General features: G+C 51.6%; 1 protein-coding gene across 1 annotated transcript in view; it reads left to right on the top strand.

Annotated features, from left to right (window-relative positions):
- Nucleotides 1-6,192, top strand: part of LOC140116828 (cystatin-B-like) — a 63,645-nt gene extending 57,453 nt beyond the window's left edge. The window contains exon 3 of the mRNA XM_072133264.1: nucleotides 5,621-6,192. Within this exon, the coding sequence (XP_071989365.1) occupies nucleotides 5,621-5,752 (132 nt within the window). The 3' untranslated portion in view covers nucleotides 5,753-6,192. The remainder of the gene's footprint in view (nucleotides 1-5,620) is intronic.
- The last annotated feature ends 13,402 nt before the right edge of the window (nucleotides 6,193-19,594 follow it).

Below are 19,594 nucleotides of genomic sequence, written 5' to 3'. Positions count from 1 at the left end.
TCCCTCGGTCTCTCCTCCATGTGCTGAGTCCTGTCCCTCTGTGTCCTCTCCATGTGCTGAGTCCTGTCCCTCTGTCTCCTCTCCATGTGCTGAGTCCTGTCCCTCTGTCTCCTCTCCATGTGCTGAGTCCTGTCCCTCTGTCTCCCCTCCATGTGCTGAGTCCTGTCCCTCTCTCTCCTCTCCATGTGCTGAGTCCTGTCCCTCTGTCTCCTCTCCATGTGCTGAGTTCTGTCTCTCTGTCTCCTCTCCATGTGCTGAGTCCTGTCCCTCTGTCTCCCCTCCATGTGCTGAGTCCTGTCCCTCTCTCTCCTCTCCATGTGCTGAGTCCTGTCCCTTTGTCTCCCCTCCATGTGCTGAGTCCTGTCCCTCTGTCTCCCCTCCATGTGCTGGGTCTTGTCCCTCTGTCTCCTCTCCATGTGCTGAGTCCTGTCCCTCTGTCTCCCCTCCATGTGCTGAGTCCTGTCCCTCTGTCTCCCCTCCATGTGCTGAGTCCTGTCCCTCTGTCTCCCCTCCATGTGCTGAGTCCTGTCCCTCTGTCTCCTCTCCATGTGCTGAGTTCTGTCTCTCTGTCTCCTCTCCATGTGCTGAGTCCTATCCCTCTGTCTCCCCTCCATGTGCTGAGTCCTGTCCCTCTTTCTCCTCTCTATGTGCTGAGTCCTGTCCCTCTGTCTCCTCTCCATGTGCTGAGTCCTGTCCCTCTCTCTCCTCTCCATGTGCTGAGTCCTGTCCCTTTGTCTCCCCTCCATGTGCTGAGTCCTGTCCCTCTGTCTCCCCTCCATGTGCTGGGTCTTGTCCCTCTGTCTCCTCTCCATGTGCTGAGTCCTGTCCCTCTGTCTCCCCTCCATGTGCTGAGTCCTGTCCCTCTGTCTCCTCTCCATGTGCTGAGTCCTGTCCCTCTGTCTCCTCTCCATGTGCTGAGTCCTGTCCCTCTGTCTCCCCTCCATGTGCTGAGTCCTGTCCCTCTGTCTCCCCTCCATGTGCTGAGTCCTGTCCCTCTGTCTCCCCTCCATGTGCTGAGTCCTGTCCCTCTGTCTCCTCTCCATGTGCTGAGTTCTGTCCCTCTGTCTCCCCTCCATGTGCTTAGTCCTGTCCCTCTGTCTCCCCTCCATGTGCTGAGTCCTGTCCTTCTGTCTCCCCTCCATGTGCTGAGTCCTGTCCCTCTGTCTCCTCTCCATGTGCTGAGTCCTGTCCCTCTGTCTCCTCCCCATCTGCTGAGTCCTGTCCCTCCGTCTCTTCTCCATGCGCTGAGTCCTGTCCCTCCGTCTCCTCTCCATGCGCTGAGTCCTGTCCCTCCGTCTCCTCTCCATGCGCTGAGTCCTGTCCCTCTGTCTCTCCTCCATGTGCTGAGTCCTGTGCCTCTGTCTCTCCTCTATGTGCTGAGTCCTGTCCCTCTGTCTCCCTCTCCATGTGCTGAGTCCTGTCCCTCTGTCTCCTCTCCATGTGCTGAGTCCTGTCCCTCTATCTCCTATCCATGTGCTGAGTCCTGTCCCTCTGTCTCCTATCCATGTGCTGAGTCCTGTCCCTCTGTCTCCTCTCCATGTGCTGAGTTCTGTCCCTCTGTCTCCTCTCCATGTGCTGAGTCCTGTCCCTCTGTCTCCCCTCCATGTGCTGAGTCCTGTCCCTCTGTCTCTCCTCAATGTGCTGAGTCCTCTCCCTCTGTCTCCTCCCCATGCGCTGAGTCCTGTCCCTCTGTCTCCTCTCCATGCGCTGAGTCCTGTCCCTCTGTCTCCTCTCCATGCGCTGAGTCCTGTCCCTCTGTCTCCTCTCCATGCGCTGAGTCCTGTCCCTCTGTCTCCCCTCCATGTGCTGAGTCCTGTCCCTCTGTCTCCTCTCCATGTGCTGAGTTCTGTCCCTCTGTCTCCTCTCCATGTGTTGAGTCCTGTCCCTCTGTCTCCCCTCCATGTGCTGAGTCCTGTCTCTCTGTCTTCTCTCCATGTGCTGAGTCCTGTCCCTCTGTCTCTCCTCCATGTGCTGAGTCCTGTCCCTCTCTCTCCTCTCCATGTGCTGAGTCCTGTCCCTCTGTCTCTCCTCCATGTGCTGAGTCCTGTCCCTCTCTCTCCTCTCCATGTGCTGAGTCCTGTCCCTCTGTCTCCCCTCCATGTGCTGAGTCTTGTCCCTCTGTCTCCCCTCCATGTGCTGGGTCTTGTCCCTCTGTCTCCTCTCCATGTGCTGAGTCCTGTCCCTCTGTCTCCCCTCCATGTGCTGAGTCCTGTCCCTCTGTCTTCCCTCCATGTGCTGAATCCTGTCCCTCTGTCTCCTCTCCATGTGCTGAGTTCTGTCTCTCTGTCTCCTCTCCATGCGCTGAGTCCTGTCCCTCTGTCTCCTCTCCATGTGCTGAGTCCTGTCCCTCTGTCTCCTCTCCATGTGCTGAGTCCTGTCCCTCTGTCTCCTCTCCATGTGCTGAGTCCTGTCCCTCTGTCTCCTCTCCATGTGCTGAGTCCTGTCCCTCTGTCTCCTCTCCATGTGCTGAGTCCTGTCCCTCTGTCTCCTCTCCATGTGCTGAGTCCTGTCCCTCTGTCTCCTCTCCATGTGCTGAATCCTGTCCCTCTGTCTCCTCTCCATGTGCTGAGTCCTGTCCCTCTGTCTCCTCTCCATGCGCTGAGTCCTGTCTCTCTGTCTCCTCTCCATGCGCTTAGTCCTGTCCCTCTGTCTCCTCTCCATGCGCTGAGTCCTGTCCCTCTGTCTCCTCTCCATGCGCTGAGTCCTGTCCCTCTGTCTTCTCTCCATGCGCTGAGTCCTGTCCCTCTGTCTCCTCTCCATGCGCTGAGTCCTGTCCCTCTGTCTCCTCTCCATGCGCTGAGTCCTGTCCCTCTGTCTCCTCTCCATGTGCTGAGTCCTGTCCCTCTGTCTCCTCTCCATGTGCTGAGTCCTGTCCCTCTGTCTCCTCTCCATGTGCTGAGTCCTGTCCCTCTGTCTCCTCTCCATGTGCTGAGTCCTGTCCCTCTGTCTCCCCTCCATGTGCTGAGTCCTGTCCCTCTGTCTCCCCTCCATGCGCGGAGTCCTGTCCCTCTGTCTCCTCTCCATGCGCTGAATCCTGTCCCTCTGTCTCCTCTCCATGCGCTGAGTCCTGTCCCTCTGTCTCCTCTCCATGCGCTGAGTCCTGTCCCTCTGTCTCCTCTCCATGCGCTGAGTCCTGTCCCTCTGTCTCCTCTCCATGCGCTGAGTCCTGTCTCTCTGTCTCCTCTCCATGCGCTGAGTCCTGTCCCTCTGTGTCCCCTCCTGTCACCTGTCCCTCTGTCTCCCCTCCATGTGCTGAGTCCTGTCCCTCTGTCTCTCCTCCATGTGCTGAGTCCTGTCCCTCTGTCTCCTCTCCATGTGCTGAGTCCTGTCCCTCTGTCTCCTCTCCATGTGCTGAATCCTGTCCCTCTGTCTCCTCTCCATGTGCTGAGTCCTGTCCCTCTGTCTCCTCTCCATGCGCTGAGTCCTGTCCCTCTGTCTCCTCTCCATGCGCTTAGTCCTGTCCCTCTGTCTCCTCTCCATGCGCTGAGTCCTGTCCCTCTGTCTCCCCTCCATGCGCGGAGTCCTGTCCCTCTGTCTCCTCTCCATGCGCTGAATCCTGTCCCTCTGTCTCCTCTCCATGCGCTGAGTCCTGTCCCTCTGTCTCCTCTCCATGCGCTGAGTCCTGTCCCTCTGTCTCCTCTCCATGCGCTGAGTCCTGTCCCTCTGTCTCCTCTCCATGCGCTGAGTCCTGTCCCTCTGTCTCCTCTCCATGCGCTGAGTCCTGTCCCTCTGTCTCCTCTCCATGCGCTGAGTCCTGTCCCTCTGTCTCCTCTCCATGCGCTGAGTCCTGTCCCTCTGTCTCCTCTCCATGCGCTGAGTCCTGTCTCTCTGTCTCCTCTCCATGCGCTGAGTCCTGTCCCTCTGTGTCCCCTCCTGTCACCTGTCCCTCTGTCTCCCCTCCATGTGCTGAGTCCTGTCCCTCTGTCTCTCCTCCATGTGCTGAGTCCTGTCCCTCTGTCTCCTCTCCATGTGCTGAGTCCTGTCCCTCTGTCTCCTCTCCATGTGCTGAATCCTGTCCCTCTGTCTCCTCTCCATGTGCTGAGTCCTGTCCCTCTGTGTCCTCTCCATGCGCTGAGTCCTGTCCCTCTGTCTCCTCTCCATGTGCTGAGTCCTGTCCCTCTGTCTCCTCTCCATGTGCTGAGTCCTGTCCCTCTGTCTCCCCTCCATGTGCTGAGTCCTGTCCCTCTGTCTCCCCTCCATGTGCTGAGTCCTGTCTCTCTGTCTCTCCTCCATGTGCTGAGTCCTGTCCCTCTGTCTCCCCTCCATGTGCTGAGTCCTGTCTCTCTGTCTCTCCTCCATGTGCTGAGTCCTGTCCCTCTGTCTCCTCTCCATGTGCTGAGTCCTGTCCCTCTGTCTCCTCTCCATGTGCTGAGTCCTGTCCCTCCGTCTCTCCTCCATGTGCTGAGTCCTGTCCCTCTGTCTCCCCTCCATGCGCTGAGTCCTGTCCCTCTGTCTCCCCTCCATGCGCTGAGTCCTGTCCCTCTGTCTCCCTCTCCATGTGCTGAATCCTGTCCCTCTGTCTCCTCTCCATGTGCTGAGTCCTGTCCCTCTGTCTCCCCTCCATGTGCTGAGTCCTGTCCCTCTGTCTCCCTCTCCATGTGCTGAATCCTGTCCCTCTGTCTCCTCTCCATGTGCTGAGTCCTGTCCCTCTGTCTCCTCTCCATGTGCTGAGTCCTGTCCCTCTGTCTCCCCTCCATGTGCTGAGTCCTGTCTCTCTGTCTCTCCTCCATGTGCTGAGTCCTGTCCCTCTGTCTCCTCTCCATGTGCTGAGTCCTGTCCCTCTGTCTCCCCTCCATGTGCTGAGTCCTGTCCCTCTGTCTCCTCTCCATGTGCTGAGTCCTGTCCCTCTGTCTCCCCTCCATGTGCTGAGTCCTGTCCCTCTGTCTCCCCTCCATGTGCTGAGTCCTGTCCCTCTGTCTCCTCTCCATGTGCTGAGTCCTGTCCCTCTTTCTCCTCTCCATGCGCTGAGTCCTGTCCCTCTGTCTCCTCTCCATGTGCTGAGTCCTGTCCCTCTGTCTCCCCTCCATGTGCTGAGTCCTGTCCCTCTGTCTCCCCTCCATGTGCTGAGTCCTGTCCCTCTGTCTCCTCTCCATGTGCTGAGTCCTGTCCCTCTGTCTCCCCTCCATGTGCTGAGTCCTGTCCCTCTGTCTCCTCTCCATGTGCTGAGTCCTGTCCCTCTGTCTCCCCTCCATGTGCTGAGTCCTGTCCCTCTGTCTCCCCTCCATGTGCTGAGTCCTGTCCCTCTGTCTCCTCTCCATGTGCTGAGTCCTGTCCCTCTGTCTCCTCTCCATGTGCTGAGTCCTGTCCCTCTGTCTCCCCTCCATGTGCTGAGTCCTGTCCCTCTGTATTCTCTCCATGTGCTGAGTCCTGTCCCTCTGTCTCCTCTCCATGTGCTGAGTCCTGTCCCTCTGTCTCCTCTCCATGCGCTGAGTCCTGTCCCTCTGTCTCCCCTCCATGCGCTGAGTCCTGTCCCTCTGTCTCCCCTCCATGTGCTGAGTCCTGTCCCTCTGTCTTCTCTCCATGTGCTGAGTCCTGTCCCTCTGTATTCTCTCCATGTGCTGAGTCTTGTCCCTCTGTCTCCTCTCCATGTGCTGAGTCCTGTCCCTCTGTCTCTCCTCAGGTGGACCTTGGAGGGGGTCAGTTCGCTCATCTGAGAATCTTCGAGCCTCTTCCAATTCCTGGGGAGACGTTGAATCTGGATGGATTTCGGCTGCTGAAGACGAGCAATGACCCCATTGAATATTTCTCGTAGACGCTTTATAGTAGAAGGAGATCGATGGCGTCTTGTGTCTGTATTTACTACATAAAGATGAATAAATAAATCTCTATCTGGGGATATTTTTGGACGGCGATTTACCATGAACAATCTTTGCCACTCACTGACCTTCCTTTTCCCTTCACTATTTGTCGGTTTGTTTCTTAGGTTTATGGAGGATCACTGGACAATTGTGAATATTTATTTTCAGAAAAACATAAAATATTAATGAAAGTGACTGCTAACAAGGCTGGAGGGTCTAGGAAGGCAGAGCAATAGTGGCTCCTCTGTAGAGGTAAGGGGATACGTACTTTAAGATACTTTAAGATGAACATATATCCAGATTGGAGGCCAATCTAGAATATCTACAAGCCAAGACCACTGACCAATCACAGCCATGGATAGTAGCTTGGGGTGTCAGTAGGTGGTCATGCTGCCAATCTGGCCAAATGTCGTGAGGGACACATTCCAACCCCTGACCCAAACTTGAAGTTCTGGTCCACTCATCTCTACTTCTAAGCAATAGAAAGAATATGCACTGCTCAAATAAATAAAGGGAACACTTACACGACGCCTCCTAGAACTGAATTAATGAAATATTCTCAGTGAATACTTTTTTTCAGTACAAAGATGAATGTTCCGACAATATAATCACAGAAAATGGAAATCCCATTTATTAACCAAAGGAGGCCTGGATTTGAACTTTTATGTCATGTCTGAAAAACAGGACAAAATGAGGCTCAGTAGTGTGTGTGGCCTCCATGTGCCTGTATGACCTCCCTACAACACCTCGGCATGCTCCTGATGAGGCTCAGTATTGTGTGTAGCCTCCACGTGCCTGTATGACCTCCCTACAACACCTCAGCATGCTCCTGATGAGGCTCAGTATTGTGCATGGCCTCCACATGCCTGTATGGCCTCCCTACTATGTCTCGGCATGCTCCTGATGAGGCTCAGTATTGTGCAAGGCCTCTACGTACCTGTATGACCTCCCTATAACCCCTCGGAATGCTCCTGATGAGGCTCAGTAGTGTGTGCGACCTCCACATGCCTGTATGATCTCCCTATAACCAATCGCATTCTCCTGATGAGGCTCAGTATTGTGTAAGGCCTCCACATGCCTGTATGGCCTCCCTTCAATGCCTCGGCATTCTCCTGATGAGGCTCAGTGGTCTGTTTAGCTTCCAGTGCCTGTATGGCCGCCCTACAATGGCTTGGCATGCACCCGATGAGGCTCAGTATTTTGTGTGGCCTCCAGGTGCCTGTATGGCCTCCCTACAATGGCTTGGCATGCTCCTGATGTGGCTCAGTAGTGTGTGTAGCCTCCAGTGCCTGTATGACCTCCCTACAACACCTTGGCATGCTCCCGATGAGGCTCAGTATTGTGTGTGGCCTCCATGTGCCTGTATGACCTCCCTACAACACCTCGGCATGCTCCAGATGAGGCTCAGTATTGTGTGTGGCCTCCACATGCCTGTATGACCTCCCTACAACACCTCAGCATGCTCCCGATGAGGCTCAGTATTGTGTGTGGCCTCCATGTGCCTGTATGACCTCCCTACAACACCTCGGCATGCTCCTGATGAGGCTCAGTATTGTGTGTGGCCTCCACATGCCTGTATGACCTCCCTACAACACATCAGCATGCTCCTGTTGAGGCTCAGTATTGTGTAAGGCCTCCACATGCCTGTATGACCTTCCAATAACCTCTGGGCATTCTCCTGATGAGGCTCAGTATTGTGTGTGGCCTCCATGTGCCTGTATAGCCTCCCTAAAATGCATTGGCATGCTCCTGATGAGGCTCAGTAGTCTGTTTAGCCTCCAGTGCCTGTATGGCCTCCCTACAATGGCTCGGCATGCTCCCGATGAGGCTCAGTATTGTGTGTGGCCTCCACGTGCCTGTATAGCCTCCCTAAAATGCCTTGGCATGCTCCTGATGAGGCTCAGTAGTGCGTGTAGCCTCCAGTGCCTGTATGGCCTCCCTACAATGCCTCGGCATGCTTCTGATCAGGCTCAGTATTGAGTAAGGCCTCCACCTGCCTGTATGACCTCCCTATAACCCCTTGGCATGCGCCTGATGAGGCCCAGTATTGTGTGTGGCCACCACGTGCCTGCATGACCTTCCTATAACACCTCAGCATGCCCCTGATGAGGCTCAGTAGTGTGTGTGGCCTCCATGTGCCTGTATGACCTTCCTATAACACCTCAGCATGCTCCTGATGAGGCTCAGTAGTGTGTATGGCCTCCATGTGCCTGTATGACCTTCCTATAACACCTCAGCATGCTCCTGATGAGGCTCAGTAGTGTGGGTAGCCTCCACGTAACTGTATGGCCGCCCTACAATGGCTTGGCATGCTCCCGATGAGGCTCAGTATTGTGTGTGGCCTCCATGTGCCTGTATGACCTCCCTACAACACCTCTGCATGCTCCTGATGAGGCTCAGTAGTGTGTGTGGCCTCCATGTGCCTGTATGTCCTCCCTACAACACCTCGGCATGCTCCTAATGAGGCTCAGTAGTGTGTGTAGCCTCCACGTGCCTGTATGGCCGCCCTACAATGGCTTGGTATGCTCCTGATGAGGCTCAGTATTGTGTGTGGCCTCCACATGCCTGTATGACCTCCCTACAATGCCTCTGCATGCTCCTGATGAGGCTCAGTATTGTGTGTGGCCTCCACGTGCCTGTATGACCTCCCTACAACACCTGGGCATGCTCCTGATGAGGCTCAGTATTGTGTGTGACCTCCATGTGCCTGTATGACCTCCCTACAACACATCAGCATGCTCCTGATGAGGCTCAGTATTGTGTGTGGCCTCCATGTGCCTGCATGGCCTCACTACAACGCATAAGGTGTCCATATGAGAAGACTAGTCCTATAATCTATACATTAGTCTGGGTGTGTGTGCGTGCGTGCGTGCGTGCGTGCGTGCGTGCGTGCGTGCGTGCGTGCGTGCGTCTCAAAATAGGTTTTTTGAGACTTTTCACTGCTAAAAAGTCTCACAGGACTACATACACCTCTTCATCAATCTGAAGTAAACATTGAACTGCTGTAAGTACAACACCGAGGAAAGTACAAATACGAGTCCTCCTACACAGAACCATGAAAAGGGAATTGGCCTAAAAAAATAAGACATTTAGTTTGTTTTAAATATAAACATTTTTAAAGTATTAAAACATAAAACAGACATAATTGTGGTATCTCTGGGATCGGACAGAACCAAAGAATAAGGACGACTCGGATCGCACAGAAAAAGATGGAAAAATAAAGCCCCCCGCCCCACTGCACCACTAGACCCCTGACTGCTGGGGCTATAACATCCCTCACCAGGAGGGGGCAGGTTTCCATCATTTCCCCGGCATGGACCCCGCCTGCAGCATCACTAGAGGGAGATGATGGGGGGGGGGGGCGTCTAATGGGGACCACCTGTACAGGTAGGAAGCTACAGCCAGCCAATCTAGGGTTAATGGGGACAACATGCAATGATCTGGGTCATGATGGTTCCTTACATCAGGGACAAAAAGATCCCAGTCACACAATGGACCATCAATCACCATTGTTCTGTGGTTCTATAGAAGCAACAAAAGATAAAGTAACAATAGTTCTGTCTCCTCCATCTGTGACCTCAGCTCAGTGACAGGTCATAGGAGAAACAACCTGGAGGAGGAGAGGAGGAGGAGGAGAGGAGGAGGAGGAGGAGGAGGAGGAGAGGAGGACAGTGTCCTGGGATAAGGGACAAGATGTACAGGATAGGGGGTGTCTGGCTGTGTAGTAGTAGCAGTACAGTATAGAGCATGATGTACAGGACAGGAGGTGTCTGGCTGTGTAGTAGTAGTCACAGCAGTACAGTATAGAGCATGATGGACAGGACAGGAGGTGCCTGGCTGTGTAGTAGTAGTCACAGCAGTACAGTATAGAGCATGATGTACAGGACAGGAGGAGTCTGGCTGTGTAGTAGTAGTCACAGCAGTACAGTATAGAGCATGATGGACAGGACAGGAGGTGTCTGGCTGTGTAGTAGTAGTCACAGCAGTACAGTATAGAGCATGATGGACAGGACAGGAGGTGTCTGGCTGTGTAGTAGTAGTCACAGCAGTACAGTATAGAGCATGATGGACAGTACAGGGGATGTCTGGCTGTGTAGTAGTAGTCACAGCAGTACAGTATAGAGCATGATGGACAGGACAGGAGGTGAGTGGCTGTGTAGTAGTAGTCACAGCGGTACAGTATAGAGCATGATGGACAGGACAGGAGGTGTCTGGCTGTGTAGTAGTAGTCACAGCAGTACAGTATAGAGCATGATGGACAGGACAGGGGATGTCTGGCTGTATAGTAGTAGCAGTACAGTATAGAGCATGATGTACAGGACAGGAGGTGTCTGGCTGTGTAGTAGTAGTCACAGCAGTACAGTATAGAGCATGATGGACAGGACAGGAGGGGTGTGGCTGTGTAGTAGTAGTCACAGCAGTACAGTATAGAGCATGATGTACAGGACAGGAGGTGTCTGGCTGTGTAGTAGTAGTCACAGCAGTACAGTATAGAGCATGATGGACAGGACAGGAGGTGTCTGGCTGTGTAGTAGTAGCAGTACAGTATAGAGCATGATGGACAGGAGATGTCTGGCTGTGTAGTAGTAGTTACAGCAGTACAGTATAGAGCATGATGGACAGTACAGGAGGTGTCTGGCTGTGAAGTAGTAGCAGTACATGATAGATCATGATGGACAGGACAGGAGGTGTCTGGCTGTGTAGTAGTAGCAGTACAGTATAGAGCATGATGGACAGGACAGGAGGTGTCTGGCTGTGTAGTAGTAGTCACAGCAGTACAGTATAGAGCATGATGGACAGGACAGGTGGTGTCTGGCTGTGTAGTAGTAGTCACAGCAGTACAGTATAGAGCATGATGTACAGGACAGGAGGTGTCTGGCTGTGTAGTAGTAGTCACAGCAGTACAGTATAGAGCATGATGGACAGGACAGGTGGTGTCTGGCTGTGTAGTAGTAGTCACAGCAGTACAGTATAGAGCATGATGGACAGGAGGTGTCTGACTTTGTAGTAGTAGTCACAGCAGTACAGTATAAAGCATGATGGACAGGACAGGAGGTGTCTGGCTGTGTAGTAGTAGTCACAGCAGTACAGTATAGAGCATGATGGACAGGAGGTGTCTGGCTGTGTAGTAGTAGTCACAGCAGTACAGTATAGAGCATGATGGACAGGACAGGAGGTGTCTGGCTGTGTAGTAGTAGTCACAGCAGTACAGTATAGAGCATGATGGGCAGGACAGGGGGTGTCTGGCTGTGTAGTAGTAGTCACAGCAGTACAGTATAGAGCATGATGGGCAGGACAGGAGGTGTCTGGCTGTGTAGTAGTAGTCACAGCAGTACAGTATAGAGCATGATGGACAGGACAGGTGGTGTCTGGCTGTGTAGTAGTAGTCACAGCAGTACAGTATAGAGCATGATGGACAGGACAGGAGGTGTCTGGCTGTGTAGTAGTAGTCACAGCAGTACAGTATAGAGCATGATGGACAGGACAGGAGGTGTCTGGCTGTGTAGTAGTAGTCACAGCAGTACAGTATAGAGCATGATGGACAGGACAGGAGGTGTCTGGCTGTGTAGTAGTAGTCACAGCAGTACAGTATAGAGCATGATGGACATTAGGTGTCTGACTTTGTAGTAGTAGTCACAGCAGTACAGTATAAAGCATGATGGACAGGACAGGGGGTGTCTGGCTGTGTAGTAGTAGTCACAGTAGTACAGTATAGAGCATGATGAACAGGACAGGAGGTGTCTGGCTGTGTAGTAGTAGTCACAGCAGTACAGTATAGAGCATGATGGACAGGACAGGAGGTGTCTGGCTGTGTAGTAGTAGTCACAGCAGTACAGTATAGAGCATGATGGACAGGACAGGTGGTGTCTGGCTGTGTAGTAGTAGTCACAGCAGTACAGTATAGAGCATGATGGACATTAGGTGTCTGACTTTGTAGTAGTAGTAACAGCAGTACAGTATAAAGCATGATGGACAGGACAGGGGGTGTCTGGCTGTGTAGTAGTAGTCACAGTAGTACAGTATAGAGCATGATGAACAGGACAGGAGGTGTCTGGCTGTGTAGTAGTAGTCACAGCAGTACAGTATAGAGCATGATGGACAGGACAGGAGGGGTCTGGCTGTGTAGTAGTAGTACAGTATAGAGCATGATGGACAGGACAGGTGGTGTCTGGCTGTGTAGTAGTAGTCACAGCAGTACAGTATAGAGCATGATGGGCAGGAGGGGTCTGGCTGTGTAGTAGTAGCAGTACAGTATAGAGCATGATATACAGGACAGGGGGTGTCTGGCTGTGTAGTAGTAGTCACAGCAGTACAGTATAGAGCATGATGTACAGTACAGGAGGTGTCTGGCTGTGTAGTAGTAGTCACAGTAGTACAGTATAGAGCATGATGTACAGGACAGGGGGTGTCTGGCTGTGTAGTAGTAGTCACAGCAGTACAGTATAGAGCATGATGGACAGTACATGAGGTGTCTGGCTGTGTAGTAGTCACAGTAGTACAGTATAGAGCATGATGGACAGGACAGGAGGTGTCTGGCTGTGTAGTAGTAGTAGCAGTACAGTATAGAGCATGATGGACAGGACAGGAGGTGTATGGCTGTGTAGTAGTAGCAGTACAGTATAGAGCATGATGGACAGGACAGGAGGTGTCTGGCTGTGTAGTAGTAGTCACAGCAGTACAGTATAGAGCATGATGGACAGGACAGGGGGTGTCTGGCTGTGTAGTAGTAGTCACAGCAGTACAGTATAAAGCATGATGGACAGGACAGGGGGTGTCTGGCTGTGTAGTAGAAGTCACAGCAGTACAGTATAAAGCATGATGGACAGGACAAGGGGTGTCTGGCTGTGTAGTAGTAGCAGTACAGTATAGAGCATGATGGACAGGACAGGAGGGGTCTGGCTGTGTAGTAGTAGTACAGTATAGAGCATGATGGACAGGACAGGAGATGTCTGGCTGTGTAGTAGTAGCAGTACAGTATAGCGCATGATGGACAGGACAGGAGGTGTCTGGCTGTGTAGTAGTAGTAGCAGTACAGTATAGAGCATGATGGACAGGACAGGAGGTGTCTGGCTGTGTAGTAGTAGTCGCAGCAGTACAGTATAGAGCATGATGGACAGGACAGGAGATGTCTGGCTGTGTAGTAGTAGTCACAGCAGTACAGTATAGAGCATGATGGACAGGACAGGAGGAGTCTGGCTGTGTAGCAGTAGTAACAGCAGTACAGTATAGAGCATGATGGACAGGACAGGGGGTGTCTGGCTGTGTAGTAGCAGTCACAGCAGTACAGTATAGAGCATGATGGACAGGACAGGAGGGGTCTGGCTGTGTAGTAGTAGTAGTAGCAGTACAGTATAGAGCATGATGGGCAGGAGGTGTCTGACTTTGTAGTAGCACAGCAGTACAGTATAGAGCATGATGTACAGGACAGGAGGTGTCTGGCTGTGTAGCAGTAGTAACAGCAGTACAGTATAGAGCATAATGGACAGTACAGGAGGTGTCTGGCTGTGTAGTAGTAGTCACAGCAGTACAGTATAGAGCATGATGTACAGTACAGGAGGTGTCTGGCTGTGTAGTAGTAGTCACAGTAGTACAGTATAGAGCATGATGTACAGGACAGGGGGTGTCTGGCTGTGTAATATTAGTCACAGTGGTACAGTATAGAGCATGATGGACAGTACATGAGGTGTCTGGCTGTGTAGTAGTCACAGTAGTACAGTATAGAGCATGATGGAAAGGACAGGAGGTGTCTGGCTGTGTAGTAGTAGTCACAGCAGTACAGTATAGAGCATGATGGAAAGGACAGGAGGTGTCTGGCTGTGTAGTAGTAGTCACAGCAGTACAGTATAGAGCATGATGGACAGGACAGGAGGTGTCTGGCTGTGTAGTAGTAGTCACAGCAGTACAGTATAGAGCATGATGGACAGGACAGGAGGTGTCTGGCTGTGTAGTAGTAGTCACAGAAGTACAGTATAAAGCATGATGGACAGGATAAGGGGTGTCTGGCTGTGTAGTAGTAGTCACAGCAGTACAGTATAGAGCATGATGAACAGGACAGGAGGTGTCTGGCTGTGTAGTAGTAGTCACAGCAGTACAGTATAGAGCATGATGGAAAGGACAGGAGGTGTCTGGCTGTGTAGTAGTAGTCACAGCAGTACGGTATAGAGCATGATGTACAGGACAGGGGGTGTCTGGCTGTGTAGTAGTAGTCACAGCAGTACAGTATAGAGCATGATGGACAGGACAGGAGGTGTCTGGCTGTGTAGTAGTCACAGCAGTACAGTATAGAGCATGATGGGCAGGACAGGGGGTGTCTGGCTGTGTAGTAGTAGTCACAGCAGTACAGTATAGAGCATGATGGGCAGGACAGGAGGTGTCTGGCTGTGTAGTAGTAGTCACAGCAGTACAGTATAGAGCATGATGGGCAGGACAGGAGGTGTCTGGCTGTGTAGTAGTAGTCACAGCAGTACAGTATAGAGCATGATGGGCAGGACAGGAGATGTCTGGCTGTGTAGTAGTAGTCACAGCAGTACAGTATAGAGCATGATGGACAGGACAGGAGGTGTCTGGTTGTGTAGTAGTAGTCACAGCAGTACAGTATAGAGCATGATGGACAGGACAGGAGGTTTCTGGCTGTGTAGTAGTAGAAGTACAGTATAGAGCATGATGGTCAGGACAGGAAGTTTCTGGCTGTGTAGTAGTAGCAGTACAGTATAGAGCATGATGGACAGGACAGGGGGTGTCTGGCTGTGTAGTAGTAGTCACAGCAGTACAGTATAGAGCATGATGGGCAGGAGGGGTCTGGCTGTGTAGTAGTAGCAGTACAGTATATAGCATGATGGACAGTACAGGGGATGTCTGACTGTGTAGTAGTAGTCACAGCAGTACAGTATAGAGCATGATGGACAGGACAGGAGGTGTCTGGCTGTGTAGCAGTAGTAATAGCAGTACAGTATAGAGCATAATGGACAGGACAGGAGGTGTCTGGCTGTGTAGTAGTAGTCACAGCAGTACAGTATATAGCATGATGTACAGTACAGGAGGTGTCTGGCTGTGTAGTAGTAGTCACAGTAGTACAGTATAGAGCATGATGTACAGGACAGGGGGTGTCTGGCTGTGTAATATTAGTCACAGTGGTACAGTATAGAGCATGATGGACAGTACATGAGGTGTCTGGCTGTGTAGTAGTCACAGTAGTACAGTATAGAGCATGATGGACAGGACAGGAGGTGTCTGGCTGTGTAGTAGTAGTCACAGCAGTACAGTATAGAGCATGATGGACAGGACAGGAGGTGTCTGGCTGTGTAGTAGTAGTCACAGCAGTACAGTATAGAGCATGATGGACAGGACAGGAGGTGTCTGGCTGTGTAGTAGTAGTCAAAGCAGTACAGTATAAAGCATGATGGACAGGACAAGGGGTGTCTGGCTGTGTAGTAGTAGTCACAGCAGTACAGTATAGAGCATGATGAACAGGACAGGAGGTGTCTGGCTGTGTAGTAGTAGTCACAGCAGTACAGTATAGAGCATGATGGACAGGACAGGAGGTGTCTGGCTGTGTAGTAGTAGTCACAGCAGTACAGTATAAAGCATGATGTACAGGACAGGAGGTGTCTGGCTGTGTAGTATTAGCACAGCAGTACAGTATAGAGCATGATGTACAGGACAGGAGGTGTCTGGCTGTGTAGTAGTAGTCACAGCAGTACAGTATAGAGCATGATGTACAGGACAGGGGGTGTCTGGCTGTGTAGTAGTAGTTACAGCAGTACAGTATAGAGCATGATGTACAGGATAGGGGGTGTCTGGCTGTGTAGTAGTAGCAGTACAGTATAGAGCATGATGGACAGGACAGGAGGTGTCTGGCTGTGTAGTAGTAGTCACAGCAGTACAGTATAGAGCATGATGGGCAGGAGGGGTCTGGCTGTGTAGTAGTAGCAGTACAGTATAGAGCATGATGGGCAGGACAGGAGGTGTCTGGCTATGTAGTAGTAGCAGTACAGTATAGAGCATGATGAACAGGACAGGAGGTGTCTGGCTGTGTAGTAGTAGTCACAGCAGTACAGTATAGAGCATGATGGGCAGGACAGGAGATGTCTGGCTGTGTAGTAGTAGTCACAGCAGTACAGTATAGAGCATGATGGACAGGACAGGAGGGGTCTGGCTGTGTAGTAGTAGTCACAGCAGTACAGTATAGAGCATGATGTAAAGGACAGGAGGTGTCTGGCTGTGTAGCAGTAGTAACAGCAGTACAGTATAGAGCATGATGGACAGGACAGGAGATGTCTGGCTGTGTAGTAGTAGCAGTACAGTATAGAGCATGATGGACAAGACTGGAGGTGTCTGGCTGTGTAGTAGTAGTAGCAGTACAGTATAGAGCATGATGGACAGGACAGGAGGTGTATGGCTGTGTAGTAGTAGCAGTACAGTATAGAGCATGATGGACAGGACAGGAGGGGTCTGGCTGTGTAGTAGTAGTCACAGCAGTACAGTATAGAGCATGATGGACAGGACAGGAGGTGTCTGGCTGTGTAGTAGTAGCAGTACAGTATAGAGCATGATGGACAAGACTGGAGGTGTCTGGCTGTGTAGTAGTAGTAGCAGTACAGTATAGAGCATGATGGACAGGACAGGAGGTGTATGGCTGTGTAGTAGTAGTCACAGCAGTACAGTATAGAGCATGATGTACAGGACAGGGGGTGTCTGACTGTGTAGTAGTAGTCACAGCAGTACAGTATAGAGCATGATGGACAGGACAGGAGGTGAGTGGCTGTGTAGTAGTAGTCACAGCAGTACGGTATAGAGCATGATGTACAGGACAGGAGGTGTCTGGCTGTGTAGTAGTAGTCACAGCAGTACAGTATAGAGCATGATGGACAGGACAGGAGGTTTCTGGCTGTGTAGTAGTAGAAGTACAGTATAGAGCATGATGGTCAGGACAGGAGGTTTCTGGCTGTGTAGTAGTAGCAGTACAGTATAGAGCATGATGGACAGGACAGGGGGTGTCTGGCTGTGTAGTAGTAGTCACAGCAGTACAGTATAGAGCATGATGGGCAGGAGGGGTCTGGCTGTGTAGTAGTAGCAGTACAGTATATAGCATGATGGACAGGACAGGAGGTGCCTGGCTGTGTAGTAGTAGTCACAGCAGTACAGTATAGAGCATGATGTACAGGACAGGAGGAGTCTGGCTGTGTAGTAGTAGTCACAGCAGTACAGTATAGAGCATGATGGGCAGGAGGGGTCTGGCTGTGTAGTAGTAGCAGTACAGTATATAGCATGATGGACAGGACAGGAGGTGTCTGGCTGTGTAGTAGTAGTCACAGCAGTACAGTATAGAGCATGATGTACAGGACAGGAGGAGTCTGGCTGTGTAGTAGTAGTCACAGCAGTACAGTATAGAGCATGATGGACAGGACAGGAGGTGTCTGGCTGTGTAGTAGTAGTCACAGCAGTACAGTATAGAGCATGATGGACAGGACAGGAGGTGTCTGGCTGTGTAGTAGTAGTCACAGCAGTACAGTATAGAGCATGATGGACAGTACAGGGGATGTCTGGCTGTGTAGTAGTAGTCACAGCAGTACAGTATAGAGCATGATGGACAGGACAGGAGGTGAGTGGCTGTGTAGTAGTAGTCACAGCAGTACAGTATAGAGCATGATGGACAGGACAGGAGGTGTCTGGCTGTGTAGTAGTAGTCACAGCAGTACAGTATAGAGCATGATGGACAGTACAGGAGGTGTCTGGCTGTGTAGTAGTAGCAGTACAGTATAGAGCATGATGGACAGGACAGGGGATGTCTGGCTGTGTAGTAGTAGCAGTACAGTATAGAGCATGATGTACAGGACAGGAGGTGTCTGGCTGTGTAGTAGTAGTCACAGCAGTACAGTATAGAGCATGATGGACAGGACAGGAGGGGTGTGGCTGTGTAGTAGTAGTCACAGCAGTACAGTATAGAGCATGATGTACAGGACAGGAGGTGTCTGGCTGTGTAGTAGTAGTCACAGCAGTACAGTATAGAGCATGATGGACAGGACAGGAGGTGTCTGGCTGTGTAGTAGTAGCAGTACAGTATAGAGCATGATGGACAGGAGATGTCTGGCTGTGTAGTAGTAGTCACAGCAGTACAGTATAGAGCATGATGGACAGGACAGGAGGTGTCTGGCTGTATAGTAGTAGTCACAGCAGTACAGTATAGAGCATAATGGACAGTACAGGAGGTGTCTGGCTGTGTGGTAGTAGTCACAGCAGTACAGTATAGAGCATGATGGACAGTACAGGAGGTGTCTGGCTGTGAAGTAGTAGCAGTACAGTATAGAGCATGATGGACAGGACAGGAGGTGTCTGGCTGTGTAGTAGTAGTCACAGCAGTACAGTATAGAGCATGATGGACAGGACAGGGGGTGTCTGGCTGTGTAGTAGTAGCAGTACAGTATAGAGCATGATGGACAGGACAGGAGGTGTCTGGCTGTGTAGTAGTAGCAGTACAGTATAGAGCATGATGGACAGGACAGGAGGTGTCTGGCTGTGTAGTAGTAGCAGTACAGTATAGAGCATGATGGACAGGACAGGAGGTGTCTGGCTGTGTAGTAGTAGCAGTACAGTATAGAGCATGATGGACAGGACAGGAGGTGTCTGGCTGTGTAGTAGTAGCAGTACAGTATAGAGCATGATGGACAGGACAGGGGGTGTCTGGCTGTGTAGTAGTAGCAGTACAGTATAGAGCATGATGGACAGGACAGGAGGTGTCTGGCTGTGTAGTAGTAGCAGTACAGTATAGAGCATGATGGACAGGACAGGGGGTGTCTGGCTGTGTAGTAGTAGCAGTACAGTATAGAGCATGATGGACAGGACAGGAGGTGTCTGGCTGTGTAGTAGTAGTCACAGCAGTACAGTATAGAGCATGATGGGCAGGACAGGAGATGTCTGGCTGTGTAGTAGTAGTCACAGCAGTACAGTATAGAGCATGATGGACAGGACAGGAGATGTCTGGCTGTGTAGTAGTAGCAGTACAGTATAGAGCATGATGGGCAGGACAGGAGGTGTCTGGCTGTGTAGTAGTAGCAGTACAGTATAGAGCATGATGTACAGGACAGGAGGTGTCTGGCTGTGTAGTAGTAGTCACAGCAGTACAGTATAGAGCATGATGGACAGGACAGGAGGTGTCTGGCTGTGTAGTAGTAGTCACAGCAGTACAGTATAGAGCATGATGGGCAGTGCGGGAGATGTCTGGCTGTGTAGTAGTAGTCACAGCAGTACAGTATAGAGCATGATGGGCAGGACAGGGGGTGTCTGGCTGTGTAGTAGTAGTCACAGTAGTACAGTATAGAGCATGATGGACAGGACAGTGGGTGTCTGGCTGTGTAGTAGTAGTCACAGCAGTACAGTATAGAGCATGATGGGCAGGACAGGGGGTGTCTGGCTGTTTAGTAGTAGTCACAGCAGTACAGTATAGAGCATGATGGACAGGACAGGAGGTGTCTGGCTGTGTAGTAGTAGCAGTACAGTATAGAGCATGATGGACAGGACAGGAGGTGTCTGGCTGTGTAGTAGTAGTCACAGCAGTACAGTATAGAGCATGATGGACAGGACAGGAGATGTCTGGCTGTGTAGTAGTAGCAGTACAGTATAGAGCATGATGGACAGGACAGGAGGTGTCTGGCTGTGTAGTAGTAGTCACAGCAGTACAGTATAGAGCATGATGGGCAGTGCGGGAGATGTCTGGCTGTGTAGTAGTAGTCACAGCAGTACAGTATAGAGCATGATGGGCAGGACAGGGGGTGTCTGGCTGTGTAGTAGTAGTCACA

The sequence above is a fragment of the Engystomops pustulosus genome, chromosome 2 (assembly GCF_040894005.1).
Source record: "Engystomops pustulosus chromosome 2, aEngPut4.maternal, whole genome shotgun sequence".
Taxonomy (NCBI): domain Eukaryota; kingdom Metazoa; phylum Chordata; class Amphibia; order Anura; family Leptodactylidae; genus Engystomops; species Engystomops pustulosus.
Note: the sequence above shows the minus strand (reverse complement) of the source record. Positions and strands in the feature narration are given on the sequence as shown.